We start from the raw sequence: 21,465 nt of genomic DNA, 5'->3' as shown, positions 1-21,465 counted from the left end.
TTAAAACTCATTTCATGAAGCCAGTAGTATGCTGATACCAAGGGCAGACAATAACATCACAAGAAAAGAAAACTCTGGGTTAATATCAATTTGAATGCAAATACTCTCAATAACAGAAGTACAAAATTATTCCAGCAGCATACTAAATATATATATATATACCCTGACCAAGTGGGATATATTGCAGGGGTGCAAGCGTGGTTCACCATGTGGAAATCAAAAATTACAATGCACAACATTCATAGAAGGGAAAAAAAAAACCATGATCATCTCATTTGATACAAAAGAAACATTTGACAAAAGCTAACACCCTTTCATGATTAAAAAAAAACACACTCAATAAACTAGGAATTGAAAGTAACTGCTTCACCCTGATAAAGAGCTTTTATGAAAAACCCACACAGCCAATATCAAATTCAATAGTGAAACACTTAAACTTTTCCCTTAGGATCAAGAACAATTCAAGGATGTCCACTTTTGCCATTTCTACTAAACAATATATTGACATTCTAGCAAGAGCAATTTGGCACAAAATAGATAGAGAAGAGATAAAAGTTATCCAAATTGGAAAGAAATAAGTAAAACTATTGTTATCCTTAGGTGACATAATCTTCCATATAGAAAATACTAAAAATTCCAAGCACCATAAAATAACTCTTAATTAATTAAACCAAGATGTAAGATACACAAAAAAATCAATGAATTTCTACATACTAGCGGTGAACAATGTGAAAAAGAAAATTATTGTACTTACAATAGCATCAAAAACAATAACATATGTAGTAATTACTTTATCAAGAGGTGTAAGACTTACACATTGAAAAGTATAAAGCACTGCTGATAGAGAAGTCTGCTGTGTTCCAAATATTTTATCCCCCCCCCCAGTTCTTATGTTGAAATGCTAATGCCCAATGTGGTAGTATTAGGAGGTGGGGTCTTTAGGAAGTGCTTAGGTCGTGAGAATAGAGCCTTTATGAATGAGATTGGTGCTCTTACAAAAGAGGCTCCAGAGAAACCCCTAGCTGCTTCTGCTATGTGAGGACATAACGAAAAGTCTGTAACCCTTAAGAGGGCCCTCACCAAACATGGTGGCACTGTGACCTCAGAATTACCGCTTCCAGAAATGTGAGAAATAAATTTCCATTGTTTATAAGCTACCCAGTCTATGGTATTAGTTACAGCAGCCCAACAGACTAAGACAAAGTCCTAAATAAAGGGAGAGCTATCCTGTGTTCATGGGCTGGAAGACAATATTGTTCAGGAGGTAACATTAGAGACATTACAGATTCAATGCAAACCCCAATGGCCTTGTTCAACAGGAATGAAAAAGCAGGTGCAAAAAACATATGGGATTGCAACTGACTTCAAATAGCCGAAACAATGTTGAAAAGGGGAGAACAAAATTTAAGGACTCCCACTTCCCAATTTCAAATATTACTACAAACAAAGCTACTATCAAAACCTTATGATCAAAACGTTGTGGACTACCATAAGAATAGGCATACAGAGCAATGAAATAGAATTAACAGCCCAGAAATAAATTCACATATCTGTGGCTAAGTAAGTTTCAACAAGAGTACCACGACAATTCAAAGAGAAAAGAACAGTCTCTTCAAAATTGGTGTTGGGATAATCGTACATCCACATTCAAAAGTATGAGGTTGGATCCATATTTCACAGCATATACAAAAATTAACTCAAAATGAATCTGAGATCTAAATGTAGGTGGTAAACTTAAAAATTCTTAGAAAAAAGCAAAATGAGTACACATCAAGCAAAGAGATCTCAAATAAAAAATGTAACATTATACCTCAAGGAATAAGAAAAAGAAAATCATGCTAATCCCAACATTAGCAGAAGAAAGGAAATAATACATTAGAGCAGAAATAAATGAAATAGGAAAAAATAGAAATGGTTAACAAAACCAAAACTTGGTTTTTTGAAAAGATAAAACTGACAACCTTTAGCTATAATAAGAAAAAAAGAGGATCCAAATACATGAAATTATAAATTAAAGAAGAGACATTGCTCTGATACCCAGAAATACAAAGGAGCCAAAGAGACTACTATGAATAACTATACACCAAAAATTGGACAACTGAGAAGAAACTGATAAATTCCTAGAAACATGCAACCTACCAAGACTGGAATCATAAAGAAGTAGAAAATTTGAACAGATCAATAGTGACTAAGGAGATAGAATCATTAACCAAAAATTTCCCCCCAGCCCCACAAAAAAGCCCAGAACCAGATGGCTTCACTGATGAATTCTACCAAATATTTAAAGAACTAATGTGAATCTTTTTCAAACTTCAAAAAAACTGAAGAGGAGGTAACATGCTCAAACCATTTTACAAGGCCTGATACTAAAGCCAGATAAGGACACTAATCAAAAAGAAAACTATACGCCAATATTCCTGATGAATATAGATGGAAAAATCCTCAACAAAATACTGGCAAACCAAAATGAACAGCACATTAAAACTAACAAACAACATGAGTAAGTGGGATTCATCTCTGAGATGCAAGGACGGTTCAACATATGCAAATCAACAAATGTGATTTATCACATTAATAGAATGAAAAATAAAAACCACATGGTCATCTCAATGTATGCAAAAATGTATCTGACAAAATTCAACTTCCATTCAAAATAAAACTCTCAACAAATTAGGTACAGAATGAATCTACCTTAATATAATAATGGCCATGTATGACAAGTCCACAGCTAACATCATACTCAATATGAAAGGCTGAAAGATTTTCCTCTAAGATCAGGAACAAGGAAAGGATGCCCACTCTCACCACACCTATATAACATAGTACTGGAAGCCCTAGCCAGAGCAGTCCGGCAAGACAAAGAAATAAAAGACACCTGAATCAAACAAGGAGAAGTGAAACTATCTCTGTCTGCATATGACGTAATTTTACATAGAGAAAATCCTAAGGATTTCAGCAAAAAACTGTTAGACTTAATAAATGAATTTAGTTACGTTTCAGGATACAAAGCAACATGCAAAAATTGGTATAATTTCTATATAATAACAAATTATCTGAAAAGTAATAAAGAAACAATCTTATTTACAGTACTATCAAAACCAAAAAAATACGTAAGAGTAAATTTAAACAAGGAGGTAAAAGGTCTATACACTGAAAATTACAAGACAGTGATGAAAGAAACTGAAGAAGACACAAATAAATGGAGATGCCTCATGTTCATGAATTGAATGAAATTAATATTGCTAAAATATCCATAAAACCCAAAGTAACCTACAGATTCAACATAATCTTTACTAAGATTCCAATGTATTTTTTACAGAAATAGAAAAAAAAATCCTAAAATTTGTATGGAATCACAAAAGACCCTGAATAAGTTATCAATGCAGTTCTAAGAAAAAACGAAGCTGGAAGTATCACACTTCTAATTTCAAATTATATTACAAAGGTATAGTAGTCAAAACAATATGGTACTGGCATAAAAACAAACACATAGTCCTATGGAATAGAACTGAAAATCCAGGAAATAAACCTATGCATGTAAGGTCAACTATATTTGACAAGAAAGCCAAGAATACTCAGTTGAGAATAGACAGTCTCTCCAATAAATGATACTGGGAAAACTGGACATTCACATGCAAAAGAATGAAACTAGACTCCTATCTCATGCCACACACAAAAATTAACTCAAAATGGATTAAAGACTTAAATGTAAAACTTAAACCATAAAACTCCTAGGAGAAAACACAGGGAAAAGCTGGTGCTGGCAATGACTTTATGACTATGACACCAAAGCACAAACAATGAAAACAAAAGTAAACAAATGGGACTACATACAACTAAAAAAGCTTCTTCACAGCAAAAGAAACAATCAACAAACTGAAAATACAACCTAGAGAATGGTATAAAATATTTGATAACCACATAAATTTGATAAGACAATAAAATCCTAAATATATAAGGAACTCATACAATTCAAAAACAAAAAACAAATAGCCCAATTAAAAATTGAAAAGGACCTGAATAGACTTTTTTTTCTTAGAAAGTATTCAAATGGCCAACAGGTAAATGAAAAGGTGCTCAACATCACAAATCATCACGAAATGAAAATCAAAACCATGAGATATCACCCACATCTGTTAGAATGATGATTATCCAAAAGACAAGAGATGAGTGATAGCAAGGATGTGGAAAAGAGGTAACCTTTATGCACCTTTAGTGGGAATATGAATTGGTATAGCTACTATGGAAAATAGTAGGGAGGTTCCTCAAAAGGTAAAAACAAACAAACAAACAATAGAACTACCATATGATCCAGCAATTCCACTTCTGGATATACATCTGAAGGAAATGAAATCACTATCTCTTAGAGATATCTGTACCCACGTGTTCAATGCGGCACCATTTACCATAGCTAAGACATAGAAACAACCTAAGTATCCATCAACAGATGAACAGATAAAGAAAATATGCTACACACACACACACACACACACACACACACACACAGGAATATTATTCAGCCATAAAAATGAAGGAGATTCTGCCATGTGTAACAACACAGATAAAACTTGACGGCATTTTGTTAAGTGAAACATGTCAGAGAAAGACAAATACTGTATGACCTTACTTATATGTGGAATCTACAAAACCTGAACTCAGAAAAAGAGAACAGATTGATGACTGCCAGGGGCACGGACTGGGGGTGAGGGAAATGAATGAAGGAAGACAAAGGGTACAAATAAATTCAGGATGTAATGCAGAGCTTGGTTAATATAGTTAATAATACTGTATTGTATATATCTGAAAGTTGCTAGAAGAGTAGATTTTAAAAGTTCTTACTGCAGAAATAAATAAATTGTAACTATGTGAGAAGATCTATGTGTTTAACCTTATTATGGTAAACATTTTGCAATATATAGATACATCAAATCCTTATGTTGTACACTTTGAACTAACATATTGTTATATGTCAATTATATATCAATAAAGCTAGGGAAAAAAATCAAAATTGGGCAAAGGACTTGAATGGACTTTTCTCCAAAAAAATATATGAATGGTCAATAAGCACATGAAAAGATGCTCAACATCATGAGTCATTAGAGAAATGCAAATTAAGCCCACAGTGAACTAATTTCTATTGAAAATCACCTCTTTCCTCTTATGGGTTCAAGTACACTTTCAGCTTTTCTCAAGACTATTAAATGCCTATCAATAGCACCTATTCAATACACCAGGTACAAAGACCCCATAACTCTCATGAATGCTAACAGTGGGTCTTTGATGAGCTAAAGAAAGACTCAGACTATCTTTCATAATTTGCCTCAGGGGCTGGAGAACAACTCTCAAAATTTTTTTCTGGAGAAAAGAAGTAAGGAAGATAAAAGATAGTGAAAATGGGGTTGAACACCTCTTATTCTTTTCTCTGAAAGCTTCGCACCTCTCACTTGTATCTAAACATTCAATCCTAGATGGCCAAGAAAGAGAGAGGGAATATCAGAGAAATGGGTAAGTGTAAACAAACACTGACAGTAGAGGAATCAAGGACAGAGGGTAAAGAAGAAAGAAAGGAAACAGCAACATACCATTTGAGATGAAAAGTGGAGGGGGTCCTCTTGCTACTGGGACCCATTAAGAACACATGCATGGGTATTCCTAAATGCTCATTCATAAACGGGTCCTTTATAAATCTAAAGTCTTCAGATATTAAGTCCAATTCTTGGTTTTCCAGAATATACTGGGCTTTTGCTCTGCATTGTTAGGAAAAGCAACCTAAGTTGTTAGAACAGTCCCTCTGGTCTAAACTGTTAACCTAGCTTATTATATAATTACATGCTTTTACAAATTAAATCTTTGTAGCTAAATATCATGATAGATATTCCTCATACTAAATTCCATTCTATAGTAAATTATCATAGCAATGTTTAAGTTATTTGGGAACCCAAACTTTTCATTAAGTACATGAATCAGCAGAAATGTATTTGGGGGCTATAAGATCTAAGAAGTGAAAGTAAAGAATATGAAACATTCAGATCTATAGCATTTACATTCTAAAAATGCCGCTAGTAACTCAGGTCTCTAAGATTAGTTTTGCAGTCTAACTTTGTTTTCTTTAAAGAATTGCATATACTTACCTGAAAATGTAAAAAACAATTCATTTTGCAAACCAGCTCTTTGCATTTTAACATGATGGCATTCAGACTTCAGTAAGAAAACTTGACATGAAAGGTCAAGAACCAATTTGCTTAAAATCTCAAGAAGTTTCTTCTCAAAAGAAACATTATAGATAGTATTGCAGGGAGCTGCATGATATCGAGCTGTGAACTGGTAATAATAATGTGGCTCACGATAAGCTGCAAAAAATTAAACAGAGAACAATACAGCAATGGTTATTTAAGCAATTCAAATATATTTCAGCTATTCAAGAGAAATCATTATTTGGAATACATTTGACCCTTGAACAACGCGGGGTTAGGGTTAGGAACACCAACCACACCCCCAGTTGAAAATACATGTATAATTTATAATCAGCCCTCCTCACCCATATTCCTCTGAATCCAGGCTTCTGCAATGTGTGGATGTGGATCGTGTGGTACTGCAGTATTTGCTACTGAAAACATCCATGTATAATGGACCCACACAGTTCAAACCCATGTTGTTCAAAGGTGAACTGTATATGTTTCTATATACAGCCATATATAAATATTTTTTAATTTAACAAGCACTTATCTAGCAGCTACTAAGTGACAAATGCTGTTACAGGCACTTTAAAAATAGAAACTCATTTAAATCTCCTAAGATTATTAAAGATTGGTATAATCTTCACATCCAGCATGTATTGAGGGATACTATGTCACATGCCTAATGCCTGTGCTATCAAAACTGAGACTCTAGCTGAGGAGCCTAGCCCAGAGTCTGTGCCCTTAACCACCATGTCATGCTGCCTCAAACTCAGGTATGAGACTTCCCTAAGTTTAAATATTCATCTTAGGGGACGAGGGGAAGATGGCGGAAGAGTAAGATGCGGAGATCACCTTTCTCCCCACAGATACACCAGAAATACACCTACACGTGGAACAACTCCTGCAGAACACCTACTGAACGCTGGCAGAAGGTCTCAGACCTCCCAAAAGGCAAGAAACTCCCTGCGTACCTGGGTAGGGCAAAAGAAAAAAGAAAAAACAGAGACAAAAGAATAGGGATGGAACCCGCACCAGTGGGAGGGAGCTGTGAAGGAGGAAAGGTTTCCACACACTAGGAAGCCCCTTCGTGGGTGGAGACTGCGGGTGGCGGAGGGGGAAAGCTTCGGAGCAGCGGGGGAGAGCGCAGTCACAGGGGTGTGGAGGGCAAAGTGGAGAGATTCCAGCACAGAGGATCGGTGCTGACCGGCACTCACCAGCCCGAGAGGCTTGTCTGCTCACCGCCGGGGCGGGCGGGGCTGGGAGCAGAGGCTGGGGCTTCAGTCTGAGCGCAGGGAGAGGACTGGGGTTGGTGGCGTGAACACAGCCTGCAGGGGGTTAGTGGGCCACGGCTGGCCGGGAGGGAATCCGGGGAAAAGTCTGGACCTGCCGAAGAGGCAAGAGACTTTTCTTCCCTCTTTGTTTCCTGGTGCGCAAGGAGAGAGGATTAAGAGCGCTGCTTAAAGGAGTTCTAGAGACGGGCGCGAGCCGCGGCTAAAAGCGCGGACCCCAGAGACGGGCGTGAGACAATAAGGCTGCTGCTGCTGCCACCAAGAAGCCTGTGTGTGAGCACAGGTCACTATCCACACCTCCCTTCCAGGGAGGCTGTGCACCCCGCCACTACCAGGGTCCCGGGATCCAGGGACAACTTCCCGGGGAGAATGTACAGCATGCTTCAGGCTGGTGCAACGTCACGCCGGCCTCTGACGCCACAGGCTCGTCCCACACTCCGTGCCCCTCCCTCCCCCCCGGCCTGAGTGAGCCTGAGCCCCCGAATCAGCGGCTCCTTTAACCCCATCCTGTCTGAGTGAAGAACAGATGCCCTCCAGCGACCTACACACAGAGGCGGGGCCCAATCCAAAGCTGAACCCCAGGAGCTGTGCAAACAAAGAAGAGAAAGGGAAATCTCTCCCAGCAGCCTCAGAAGCAGTGGATTAAAGCTCCACAATCAACTGGATGTACCTGCATCTGTGCAATACCTGAATACACAACGAATCATCCCAAATTGAGGAGGTGCACTGTGAGAGCAACATTTATGATTTTTTCCCGTTTTCCTCTTTTTGTGACTGTATGTGTATGCTTCTGTGTGAGATTTTGTCTGTATAGCTTTGCTTCCACCATTTGTCCTAGGGTTCTATCTGCCCGTTTTTTTTTTCTTAATAATTATTTTTTGTTTTAATAACTTTATTATATTTTATCTTACTTTATTTTATTTTACTCTATCTTCTTTCTTTCTTTCCTCCCTTCCCTCCTTCCTTCCTTCCTCCCTCCCTCCTTTCTTTCTTTCTTTCTTTTTTCTTTCTTTCTTTCTTACGACTTCTACTAATTCTTTCTTTCTACTTTTTCTCCCTTTTATTCTGAGCTATGTGGATGAAAGGTGCTTGGTGTTGCGGAGTCAGTGCTGTGCCTCTGAGGTGGGAGAGCCAACTTCAGGACACTGGTCCACAAGAGACCTCCCAGCTCCACATAATATAAAATGGCAAAAATCTGCCAGAGATCTCCATCTCAACACAGCACCCAGCTTCACTCAACGACCAGCAAGCTACAGTGCTGGACACCCTATGCCAAACAACTGGCAAGACAGGAAAACAACGCCATCCGTTAGCAGAGAGGCTGCCTAAAATCATAATAAGTCCAAAGACACCCCAAAACACACCACCAGACGTGGACCTGCCAAGCAGAAAGACAAGATCCAGCCTCATCCACCAGAACACAGGCACTACTCCCCTCCACCAGGAAGCCTATATAACCCACTGAACCAACCTTAGCCACTGGGGAAAGACAACAAAAACAACGGGAACTACGAACCTGCAGCCTGCAAAAAGGAGACCCCAAACACAGTAAGATAAGCAAAATGAGAGACAAAAAAACACACAGCAGATGAAGGAGCAAGATAAAAACCCACCAGACCTAACAAATGAAGAGGAAATAGGCAGTCTACCTGAAAAAGAATTCAGAATAATGATAGTAAAGATGATCCAAAATCTTGGAAATAGAATAGACAAAATGCAAGAAACATTTAACAAAGACCTAGAAGAACTAAAGATGAAACAAACAACGATGAGTAACACAATAAATGAAATGAAAAATACTGTAGATGGGATCAATAGCAGAATAACTGAGGCAGAAGAACGGGTAAGTGACCTGGAAGATAAAATAGTGGAAATAACTACTGCAGAGCAGAATAAAGAAAAAAGAATGAAAAGAACTGAGGACAGTCTCAGAGACTTCTGGGACAACATTAAATGCACCAACATTCAAATTATAGGGGTTCCAGAAGAAGAAGAGAAAAAGAAAGGGACTGAGAAAATATTTGAAGAGACTACAGCTGAAAACTTCCCTAATATGGGAAAGGAAATAGTTAATCAAGTCCAGGAAGCACAGAGAGACCCATACAGGATAAATCCAAGGAGAAATATGCCAGGACACATATTAATCAAACTGTCAAAAATTAAATACAAAGAAAACATATTAATAGAAGCAAAGGAAAAACAACAAATAACACACAAGGGAATCCCCATAAGTTTAGCAGCTGATCTTTCAGCAGAAACTCTGCAAGCCAGAAGGGACTGGCAGGACATATTTAAAGTGAAGGAGAAAAATCTGCAACCAAGATGACTCTACCCAGCTAGGATCTCATTCAGACTGATGGAGAAATTACAACCTTTACAGACAAGCAAAAGCTAAGAGAGTGCAGCACCACCAAACCAGCTTTACAACAAATGCTAAAGGAACTTCTCTAGGCAAGAAACACAAGAGAAGGAAACGACCTACAATGACGAACCCAAAACAATTAAGAAAACAGGAATAGGAACATACATATCGATAATTACCTAAAATGTAAATGGACAAAATGCTCCCACCAAAAGACACAAATTGGCTGAATGGATACATAAACAAGACCCATATATATGCTGTCTACAAGAGACCTACTTCAGACTTAGAAACACATACAGACTGAAAGTAAGGGGATGGAAAAAGATATTCCATGCAAATGGAAACCAAAAGAAAGCTGGAGTAGCAATTCTCATATCAGACAAAATAGACTTTAAAATAAAGACTATTAGAAGAGACAAAGGACACTACATAATGTTCAAGGGATCAATCCAAGAAGAAGATATAACAATTGTAAATATTTAGGCACCCAACATAGGAGCACCTCAATACATAAGGCAAATAATAACAGCCATAAAAGGGGTAATTGACAGTAACACATTCATAGTAGGGGACTTTTACACCCTACTTTCACCAATGGACAGATCATCCAAAATGAAAATAAATAAGGAAACACAAGCTTTAAATAATACATTAAACAGGATGGACTTAATTGATATTTATAGGACATTCCATCCAAAAACAACAGAATACACATTTTTCTCAAGTGTTCGTGGAACATTCTCCAGGATAGATAATATCTCGGGTCACAAATCAAGCCTTGGTAAATTTCAGAAAAATGAAATTGTATCAAGTATCTTTTCTGACCACAATGCTATGAGACTATATATCAATTACAGGAAAAGGTCTGTAAAAAATACAAACACATGGAGGCTAAACAATACACTACTTAATAACGAAGTGATCACTGAAGAAATCAAAGAGGAAATCAAAAAATACGTACAAACAAATGACAATGGAGACACGACGAGCCAAAACCTATGGGATGCAGCAAAAGCAGCTCTAAGAGGGAAGTTTAGAGCACTACAATCCTACCTTAAGAAACAGGACACATCTCGAATAAACAACCTAACCTTGCACCTAAAGCAATTAGAGAAAGAAGAACAAAAAATATCCAACGTTAGCAGAAGGAAAGAAATCATAAAAATCAGATCAGAAATAAATGAAAAGGAAATGAAGGAAATGATAGCAAAGATCAATAAAACTAAAAGCTGGTTCTTTGAGAAGATAAACAGAATTGATAAACCATTAGCCAGACTCATCAAGAAAAAAAGGGAGAAGACTCAAACCAATAGAATTAGAAATGAAAAAGGAGAAGTAACAACTGACACTGCAGAAATACAAAAGATCAGGAGAGATTACTACAAGCAACTCTATGCCAATAAAATGGACAACCTGGAAGAAATGGACAAATTCTTAGAAATGCACAACCTGCCAAGACTGAATCAGGAAGAAATAGAAAATATCAACAGACCAATCACAAGCACTGAAATTGAGACTGTGATTAAAAATCTTCCAACAAACAGAAGCCCAGGACAAGATGGCTTCACAGGCGAATTCTATCAAACATTTAGAGAAGAGCTAACACCTATCCTTCTCAAACTCTTCCCAAATATAGCAGAGGGAGGAATACTCCCAAACTCATTCTACGAGGCCACCATCACTTTGATACCAAAACCAGACAAGGATGTCACAAAGAAAGAAAACTACAGGCTAATATCACTGATGAACATAGATGCAAAAATCTTCAACAAAATACTAGCAAACAGAATCCAACAGCACACTAAAAGGATCATACACCATGATCAAGTGGGTTTTATTCCAGAAATGCAAGGATTCTTCAATATACACAAATTAATCAATGTGATATACCATATTAACAAATTGAAGAAGAAAAGCCATATGATCATCTCAATAGATGCAGAGAAAGCTTTCGACAAAATTCAACACCCATTTATGACAAAAACCCTGCAGAAAGTAGGCACAGAGGGAACTTTCCTCAACATAATAAAGGCCATATATGACAAACCCACAGCCAACATCGTCCTCATGGTGAAAAACTGAAACCACTTCCTCTAAGATCAGGAACAACACAAGGTTGCCCGCTCTCACCACTATTATTCAACACAGTTTTGGAAGTTTTAGCCACAGCAATCAGAGAAGAAAGGAAATAAAAGGAATCCAAATCAGAAAAGAAGAAGTAAAGCTGTCACTGTTTGCAGAAGGCATGGTACTATACATAGAGAATCCTAAAGATGCTACCAGAAAACTACTAGAGCTCATCAATGTATCTGGTAAAGTAGCAGGATACAAAATTAATGCACAGAAATCTCCTGCATTCCTATACACTAAGGATGAAAAATCTGAAAGAAAAATTAAGGAAACACTCCCATTTACCACTGCAACAAAAACAATAAAATATCTAGGAATAAACCTACTTAAGGAGACAAAAGATCTGTATGCAGAAAACTATAAGACACTGATGAAAGAAATTAAAGATGATACAAATAGATAGAGAGATATACCATGTTCTTGGATTGGAAGAATCAACATTGTGAAAATGACTATACTACCCAAAGCAATCTACAGATTCAATGCAATCCCTATCAAACTACCACTGGCATTTTTCACGGAACTAGAACAAAAAATTTCACAATTTGTATGGAAACACAAAAGACCCAGAATATCCAAAGCAATCTTGAGAACAAAAAACGGAGCTGGAGGAATCAGGCTCTCTGACTTCAGACTATACTACAAAGCTACAGTAATCAAGACAGTATAGTACTGGCACAAAAACAGAAAGATAGATCAATGGAACAGGATAGAAAGCCCAGAGATAAACCCATGCACATATGGTCACCTTACCTTTGATAAAGGAGGCAGGAACGTACAGTGGAGAAAGGACAGCCTCTTCAATAAGTGGTGCTGGGAAAACTGGACAGGTACATGTAAAAGTATGAGATTAGATCACTCCCTAACACCATACATAAAAATAAGCTCAAAATGGATTACAGACCTAAATGTAAGACCAGAAACTATCAAACTCTTAGAGGAAAACATAGGCAGAACACTCTACGACATAAATAACAGCAAGATCCTTTTTGACCCACCTCCTAGAGAAATGGAAATAAAAACAAAAATAAACAAATGGGACCTAATGAAACTTCAAAGCTTTTGCACAGCAAAGGAAACCATAAATAAGACCAAAAGACAACCCTCAGAAAGGGAGAAAATATTTGCAAATGAAGCAACTGACAAAGGATTAATCTCCAAAATTTATAAGCAGCTCTTGCAGCTCAATAACAAAAAAACAAACAACGCAATCCAAAAATGGGCCGAAGACCTAAACAGACATTTCTCCAAAGAAGATATACAGATTGCCAACAAACACATGAAAGAATGCTCAACATCATTAATCATTAGAGAAATTCAAATCAAAACTACAATGAGATGTCATCTCACACCAGTCAGAATGGCCATCATCAAAAAAATCTAGAAACAATAAATGCTGGAGAGGGTGTGGAGAAAAGGGAACACTCTTGCACTGCTGGTGGGAATGTGAATTGGTACAGCCACTATGGAGAACAGTATGGAGGTTCCTTAAAAAACTACAAACAGAACTACCATAGGACCCTGCAATCCCACTACTGGGCATATACTCTGAGAAAACCATAATTCAAAAAGAGTCATGTACCAAAATGTTCATTGCAGCTCTATTTACAATAGCCCGGAGATGGAAACAACCTAAGTGTCCATCATCGGATGCACGGATAAAGAAGATGTGGCACATATATACAATGGAATATTACTCAGCCATAAAAAGAAACAAAATTGAGCTATTTGTAATGAGGTGGATAGACCCAGAGTATATCATACAGAGTGAAGTAAGTCAGAAAGAGAAAGACAAATACCATATGCTAACACATATATATGGAATTAAGAAAAAATGTCATGAAGAACGTAGGGGTAAGACAGGAATAAAGACACAGACCTACTAGAGAATGGACTTGAGGATATGGGGAGGGGGAAGGGTAAGCTGTGACAAAGCGAGAGAGCGGCATGGACATATATACACTACCAAACATAAGGTAGATAGCTAGTGGGAAGCAGCCGCATGGCACAGGGAGATCAGCTCCGTGCTTTGTGACCACCTGGAGGGGTGGGATAGGGAGGGTGGGAGGGAGGGAGACACAAGAGGGAAGAGATATGGGAACATATGTATATGTATAACTGATTCGCTTTGTTATAAAGCAGAAACTAACACACCACATTGTAAAGCAATTATACTCCAATAAAGATGTAAATAAATAAATAAATAAATAAATATTCATCTTAGAAGAAAAGGGTGTCATATAATTGCCAACAATAGGCAAAAAAAAAAAAGTATGTTTCTAACTTATCTATAAGCTTTATTGAGTTCAATTGCAACACCTGAACCTGAGAATAGGGTTTTTTTTTTCTATCCGTTTCAAAATCTCACTGAAATGATACAAGAAATATAAAAATGATAAATCCACGGTACTAGAAATCAGAAAAGTTTACCTTCTGAGACAGGGAGCTCTGTTGCTACTTTTGTTAATCAAGGGGCCTGCTGAGGAGACACTCTCCACTCTCACTAAAGTGATAGCCACCACTGTTCACTTTCCTACCTGCTCATTTAAGCCAAAATTGAGTGCACAGACCAAGCTACTATAAGCCTTTGTATTCTAGGTTTAGACCAGACAGCTTCTAATTCATTTACAAACATGAATGAAAACCACAGATTCTCCTAACCAAATCTGGGGAGTTCCAAAATCACTAAAGAAAAGCATGAAGGGGCTTCCCTGGTGGCACAGTGGTTGAGAATCTGCCTGCCAGTGCAAGGGACACGGGTTCGAGTTCTGGTCTGGGAAGATCCCACATGCCGCAGAGCAACTAGGCCCGTGAGCCACAACTACTGAGCCTGCGCATCTGGATCCTGTGCCCCACAACAAGAGAGCCCGTGACAGTGAAAGGCCCGCACACCGTGATGAAGAGTGGCCCCCGCTTGCCGCAACTAGAGAAAGCCCTCGCACAGAAACGAAGACCCAACACAGCCAAAAAATAAATAAATAGTAAAAAAAAGAAAAGCATGAAAATGAAAAAGCAAGGGAAAATAACATAAAAGAAAATTAATGTAGGAAGCATTCAGAAATAAGTTTTTAAAATTCTAACTAGTAAGGATAGAAAATATATCCATAAAACTATTATAAAGCTATTGTAGAAGAGAAGTGATGCTAAATACGAAAAGCATCCTGGAAAAAATTTTTAAATACAAATACTGAAAATTTAAAAATTAATTGAAGTAATAAATGAAAACAAGGTTAAAAATATGTTTGGAGATGAAGTAATGAAATTCTCACATAGCATAGATCAAAATTAGAAACAAAATGACAAGAGCAAAAGAAGAGAAAAGGAAGAGAGATCCCAGATATCCTATGTCAAAGTGAAGGAGTTCCAGGAGAGAACAGAGCAGACAAAGGAGAAAATCAGGGGACAAACAGGGAAAACACTCTGTAAGTTGAAGAAAGGTTTGTGTCACCACACCAAAAAGGTCCATGAAACTGTGAATAAGAAAACTGAAAAACAATGTCACATTGAGACATAAATCTTAAAAACCTATCAATATCATGCATTTACTGATACATATATTCCCATATGATAAATGACTGATTTATATTGATTATATCATGATTTATCACATCAAAGCTGTGTGATGTGATACATACAAGAACCATGTAGAAGAGTGAACCTTATCAGATGGACCTGGAAGCTGCAGCAAGGCTCCCAGCAAGGACTGCAGACAGAGCAAGCACTCCTCTGGTTCACGGGCTAAAAAAGAACTCCTTTTTCCTTCCAGAAATCCGGCATGTATCATGCTATTACATTTGATAGAAAGAAATCTGAATATAAGCCACAATATCTTCAAAATGCCCTCAAAAACTCTATCAAAAGTGTCCTTTTCTGAAGACAGCTTCTTATCTCTGGGAGAAGTACACATTTACACACAGCAACTCAGGATCCGCTTGTAAATGAGTTATTAACAAGTTGTATAAAAGAGAACACAGCAGGCTGGAGGCTGCCTACAGGATTGGCCCTTGGCTGGTAAGTATTTCCCTAAACGGACAGGCATTGCTCCCCATGTGATAAAACTGTTTCCCCACCTGAGGAACTGAACCCTGCACCTCTGGGAGTTTGGGACTTCTGTCGTTGTCAGGCAGAGGGAGCCTTCATGACTAGCTCCCAATCAGCGCCTGGGTGCTGAGTCGGCACAGGGCTTACTGGATTTTTACCACTAAGGAAAGGAGGAGGCTCAATGCAACCTCACACAGGAAGGATAGCACAGCAGTCCTGTACGTGGATTTCACCTGGCTCTGGCCGTGACTTTCCCCCTGCCATTCCTACTGTGTGTCCCTCACCTTAGCCTTGAGTACAATTCTGCTGAGTCCAGCAAGTCCTTGCAGGGAATCCCTGCAACAGTTTAAAAAATAAAATCCTCATATGAAAATCAGAAACTTTAAAAGAAAAAAGACATATACGGCTCTAGAAAAATGGGAATGATAAAAAAAATGACATAAACATCTACAGGAGTTCTCAAACGTTTTGGTCTCCGGATCTCTTTACATTCTTAAAAATCACTAAGGACCACCAAAGAACTTTTATGTAGGATATATCTACCAATATTTATGATACAAAAAATTCAAACTGAAAACCTTTTTAAATGTTTATTAATTCATTTTAAAATGATAGAAACTCATCAGGCAGTAACATAAAAAAAACACTTTTAGGTACAATAACACTTTTCAAAGAGAATCAGTGAGAACAGTAGTATTGTTTTATATTTTGAAAAGCTCTTTAAGGTCTGCTTAATAGAAGTCAGCTGGAGTCTTATACTTACTTGTTCATTCAATGACATATGGTGTGTTGGTTTATTGCCTCATAGAGATATGTAGTTGGTTAGAAAGAAACATTTTAACAGCTTTTTTGCGTAATTGTGGATGACTGTTCCACAGTAGCTTACCCACTTCAACTGTAAATCTCAACACAGTTAAAACAGTAAATAATATCATTGTATAATTACAAAAACAGTTTTCACCTTGCTGACCCCTTGAAAGGGACTCAGGGACTCCAAGGAGTCCATAGATTACTATTTGAAAACTACTGATCTATACTCAGAGTTAAGAGTATTTGAACTTACTAGAAGTTGGCAAGAACACAATAACTTAGTAAAACAGGTAAAAAATATGAATAGAAAATCTCAAAAGGAATAATAAGCACAGAAAAAGATGCTCAGAGATGCTAGTACTAAGGAAAATGCAATCACAACGGTGGCATAACATTTTATACCCCTATACAAATAAAAGAGCAATAACACCTATTTTTGTGAGGGATATGGGTACGAACAAGTTTTCATACACATTATGAAAATTAAAAAATAAAAGTAAGAAATATATATCTCAAAATATTAAAGAAAGTAATAAATTAAGAATAGGAAATTATAGAACAAAAACCAGCACATATGACTAAAGAACAAGTGGAGATTTTAAAGAGAAAGATCCAATTGGAAATACTGGGGATGGAAAGTATAGTCATTGAAATAGAAAAATGGCACCAAAGTTAAAACAAAGTGAATAGACTAGCTAAACTTGCAGACTTCATACTGCTGAAGACAGGTTTGATAAATTGGACAATGGTACCTTAAACACATTTAAAGATCTGTATATATGAAAGACAAGTGAAAAGATATGGATGATAAATTAAGGAGCCCTAACAAATATGTTTAATTGATATTCCAGAAATAAATAGTTAAGAGGAAAGGTTTTTAGAGATCATGAAGGAGTCAACGAAATCCAAGCTAGATGGCAACTCCACTCCAGACTGGGGCAGACAAGGGCACAAGGCTCCCTCTCCCCAAGAAGGGACAGGAGGTCAGCCTTTCTCATGCAGACCAGAGCTACCTGGTGCTAAAGGGAAGTTGTGGGTGAGTACAGCTGAGAGGTGAAGGCTCCCTCCTTCCACCTCCCCACTTTGTGAGATGGAGGCTCTAACCTGGCAGCAGCAATTCTGAAAACAATGGGAGCCCATCAGCCTTGTCCAGCTCGTCATGTGAAGTGTCCACACAGGAGAAACATGCTGTGGAGACCCGGGGCTGCTGCTGCTACCCCCTCCAACAGATGCTAAGTTTCTAAAGCAGTGTGTCACTCACAGAGAAGCACACCACCGTCCCCAGCCCCAGCTCCAGAGCAGTGGCTCAGAGAATCTGCCGGGGATGAGCAGCAGGCTGTAGAACAGAGAGCTCAGAATCTCTTCTCAAAGGAACTGACGTCCTTGTGATAAACTGTGGGGAAGCTCAAACCTCAGGGCACTTTCAAAAACACTGGCAATATGGGGAAAGACAACTGGGAGAAGGCGAAACTGTAGGCAGCCTAGTTTGTCAGACAGCAACACAGGAGGTGTCAGCTGGAAGGAGCTATCCTGAGGTCAGAACAAATCTCAAACAGACCTGGGGAACCCAAACTGAACTGGATCGGTTTTAGAGGAATTTATGCCTCAGGGCATGGTTGAAAACAACAGATACATGAAACCTCTATGGGTACACCCAAAGTGCACCTTCCTAGGACAGACTTTGGGGGCCTCACGCTATGGTGGTAGCGGGAGTGAACCTCACTGAAATAATCTAGCCAGCTGCTAAACAAATAAACAGGATAAAATTATGACAAATCTGGAGGGTGGGGGAAGGAAATGGACCAGTACCCAGAGTTGCTACAATACATTATCTAAAAAGTCCAGTTTCCAAACAAATTAATGAGACATGCAACGAAACAGGAAAGTATGACCTATACACTGGAAAAAACTAGGAAGCAGAAATTGCCTGTTTAAGAGTGACCAGATGTGGTCACTTTTAAAGATAAATATTAAAAACTAAAGACTTCAAAGCATTCATATAAATGTGTTAAAATAACAAAAGAAAATCATGATTAATGAAGGGAGGTATTTTAATAATGTCACATCAAATAGAAACTATCTATGAAAAATTATTAAAAAAAGAAGCAAGTGGAAATTCTGTAGGTAAAAAGGAAAAACACTGAAAGGAAAAACACAATAAGAAGCTCAACAGTAGATCTGACCTGACAGAATAAAGAATCAGCTAAAAGTTTTTCAGACTGTTAAAAAGAAAACCACCGGCCCAAAATTGTGTCACATGTGCTAAACCCCAAGATACTAAAACTACACTTAATATCTAATCTAATGGCAGTTTCAACCTCTCCCACAAATGTAATCCTAATCAACCAGTCTGGAATTTTCTAGTCTAACAGTAAAGTAATCTATCACACAGGCCTCCTCCGGTCCCCAGAGGAAGAAGCAGCAACCTGCATGATAAAACCAAAACCTCTGCCACTCCCTTCCCCACACCCTCAAGAAAAGAGGGCCTAGTCTAAAAATAATCCTTTCTTTTCTTTTGCTAATAGCATACAACCCCTCAGAGCCACCTTCTAGTTGCTAGATGGGACGCTCCCCGATTCATGAATTACCTAATAAAGCTAAATCTAAATAAAGCTAAATCTTCAAATTTTCTTGAATTTTGTTTTTTAACAAGACTGAAAGAACATAACCTCAGTCAATAATCTGAATCCACACAGAAAAAACAAAGCACTCCAGTAAATCATATAATTATATAGACAGAGTAAGTGCATATTTCTTCGACTTTCTTTCCTCTTTACTGATTTAAAAAGCAATTGTATAAAAGAATTTGTATATGATGTATCACTGGGACCAAACATAAATATATATTTTCCAGTAGGAGCACAATGGAGGTGGGTGGGAGCAAAGCTGTACTAGACTAAGGAAATGACTACAGATGGAAACTTGAAAAAAAGCAAACAATTAAAGAAAATAAAAAATGATAAACAAGAAGGTTAATGTAACAAAATCTATAAATATACACTTGCTCTCCTAATTTCAGCTTCTCTAAAATACATAAAGTTACACAAAATAATAATTATAAAATGTATTGTTAGTTTTGTAACATTTACAGGTGTAATATGTATAATATTAATACCACAAAAAGCATGGAAAAGGAATAGATCTACATAAGACTAAGGTTTCTCTATCTCACCAGAATTAAGTTTGTAAAGATGTCAAGCTGATTCTGATAGGTTAAGATATATGTGGTAACTTCTAGAGCAATCAATAAGGAAATGACCCAAAAATATATAGTAAAAAATCATTAAAGTAATTAAAATGCTACATTAGAAAATATTCACTTAATTCACAAGACAATGAGAAATAGAAGAACACATGAGACAGGGAAATATAAAATAAAATGATGGAGTATATCCACTTATATAAATAATAATATTAAATGTGAATGGATTAAATTATCTAATCAAAAGGCAGAGACTATGAAACTGGATTTAAAAAGCAATGAACTATTTAGTGTCTACATGAGACACATTTTACATGCAAAGATACAAATAGACTGAAAGCGATGGGGTGCAAAATAATACATCCTGTATACAGCAATCACAAGAAAATAGGAATGGCTATTCAATTATCAGGCAAAGTAAACTTTAAAACAAACAAAAAATGCTACTATAGCTAAAGGGTAACATTTTTTTATAATAAAAAAAGACAACCTATCAGGAAGAGAGAACAATTATAAACATACACACACCTAAGAACAAAGCACCAAAATGAAGTAAAAACTGACAGAAATGATAAAAGAAATAATTATTTTGATTATATGATGATTATATCATTAAATAATGATAAAAACAATTCAAAATATTGCTTGGAGACTTCCAATAATGAATGAAACAACTAGGCAGAAGATCAACAAGGAAACAGAATACTTGAATAATGCCGAAACCAAATATACCTAAAAGACATCTACATACCTCTCCACCTGGCAGCAGCAGAATATACATTCTCAAGTGCTCTGGCACATTCTCAAGGATGGAGACTATTTTAAGCCACAAATCACAATAAATTTTAAAGGACTGAAATAATACAAAGTATTTTCTCTGATCACAATGTAATAAAATTAGAGTAACAGAAAAATTTGAAAAACTCACAAATGTGTGGAAATTAAACAACATAATTCCAAGTAACCAATGTGTCAAAGAAGAATCAAAAGAGAAGTTAGAAGAAAAACTTCATATAAATTGAAAAAAAAACCATAACCTATGGAATGCAGCTAAAGCAGTACATTGTGGGAAATTATATATACAAAATTATATATATATAAAATATAATATGATCTCTAATCAATAATTGAAACTTTTACCTTATGACACTAGGGAAGAAAGAGAAAACTAACCTTAAATCAAGCAGAGGGAAAGAAATGATAAAAATTAAAGCAGAGATAAATGACATAGAAAATAGAAAAACAATAGAATCAATGACACAAAAACATAGTTATTTGAAGATATCAACAAACTTACAAACTTTATAAATCTTTAGCTAGAGTGACCAAGAAAAAAAGAGAGGACTCAAATTAACAAATCATCAATAAAAAAGGAGGCAGTATTGACCTTACAGAAATAAAAAGAATTACAAAGGGATACTATAAAAACCTGTATGCCAATAAATTAGA

General features: G+C 37.0%; 1 protein-coding gene across 1 annotated transcript in view; it reads right to left on the bottom strand.

The window, feature by feature from the left end:
* ZPBP (zona pellucida binding protein) overlaps positions 1 to 21,465 on the bottom strand; it is a 102,458-nt gene that overhangs the window by 56,535 nt on the left and 24,458 nt on the right. The window contains exon 5 of the mRNA XM_030871344.2: positions 6,132 to 6,350. Within this exon, the coding sequence (XP_030727204.1) occupies positions 6,132 to 6,350 (219 nt within the window). The remainder of the gene's footprint in view (positions 1 to 6,131; positions 6,351 to 21,465) is intronic.

The sequence above is a fragment of the Globicephala melas genome, chromosome 9 (genome assembly GCF_963455315.2).
Source record: "Globicephala melas chromosome 9, mGloMel1.2, whole genome shotgun sequence".
Classification (NCBI taxonomy): Eukaryota; Metazoa; Chordata; class Mammalia; order Artiodactyla; family Delphinidae; genus Globicephala; species Globicephala melas.
The sequence above is the reverse complement of the archived record's forward strand: the minus strand, read 5'-3'. Positions and strand labels throughout refer to the sequence as shown.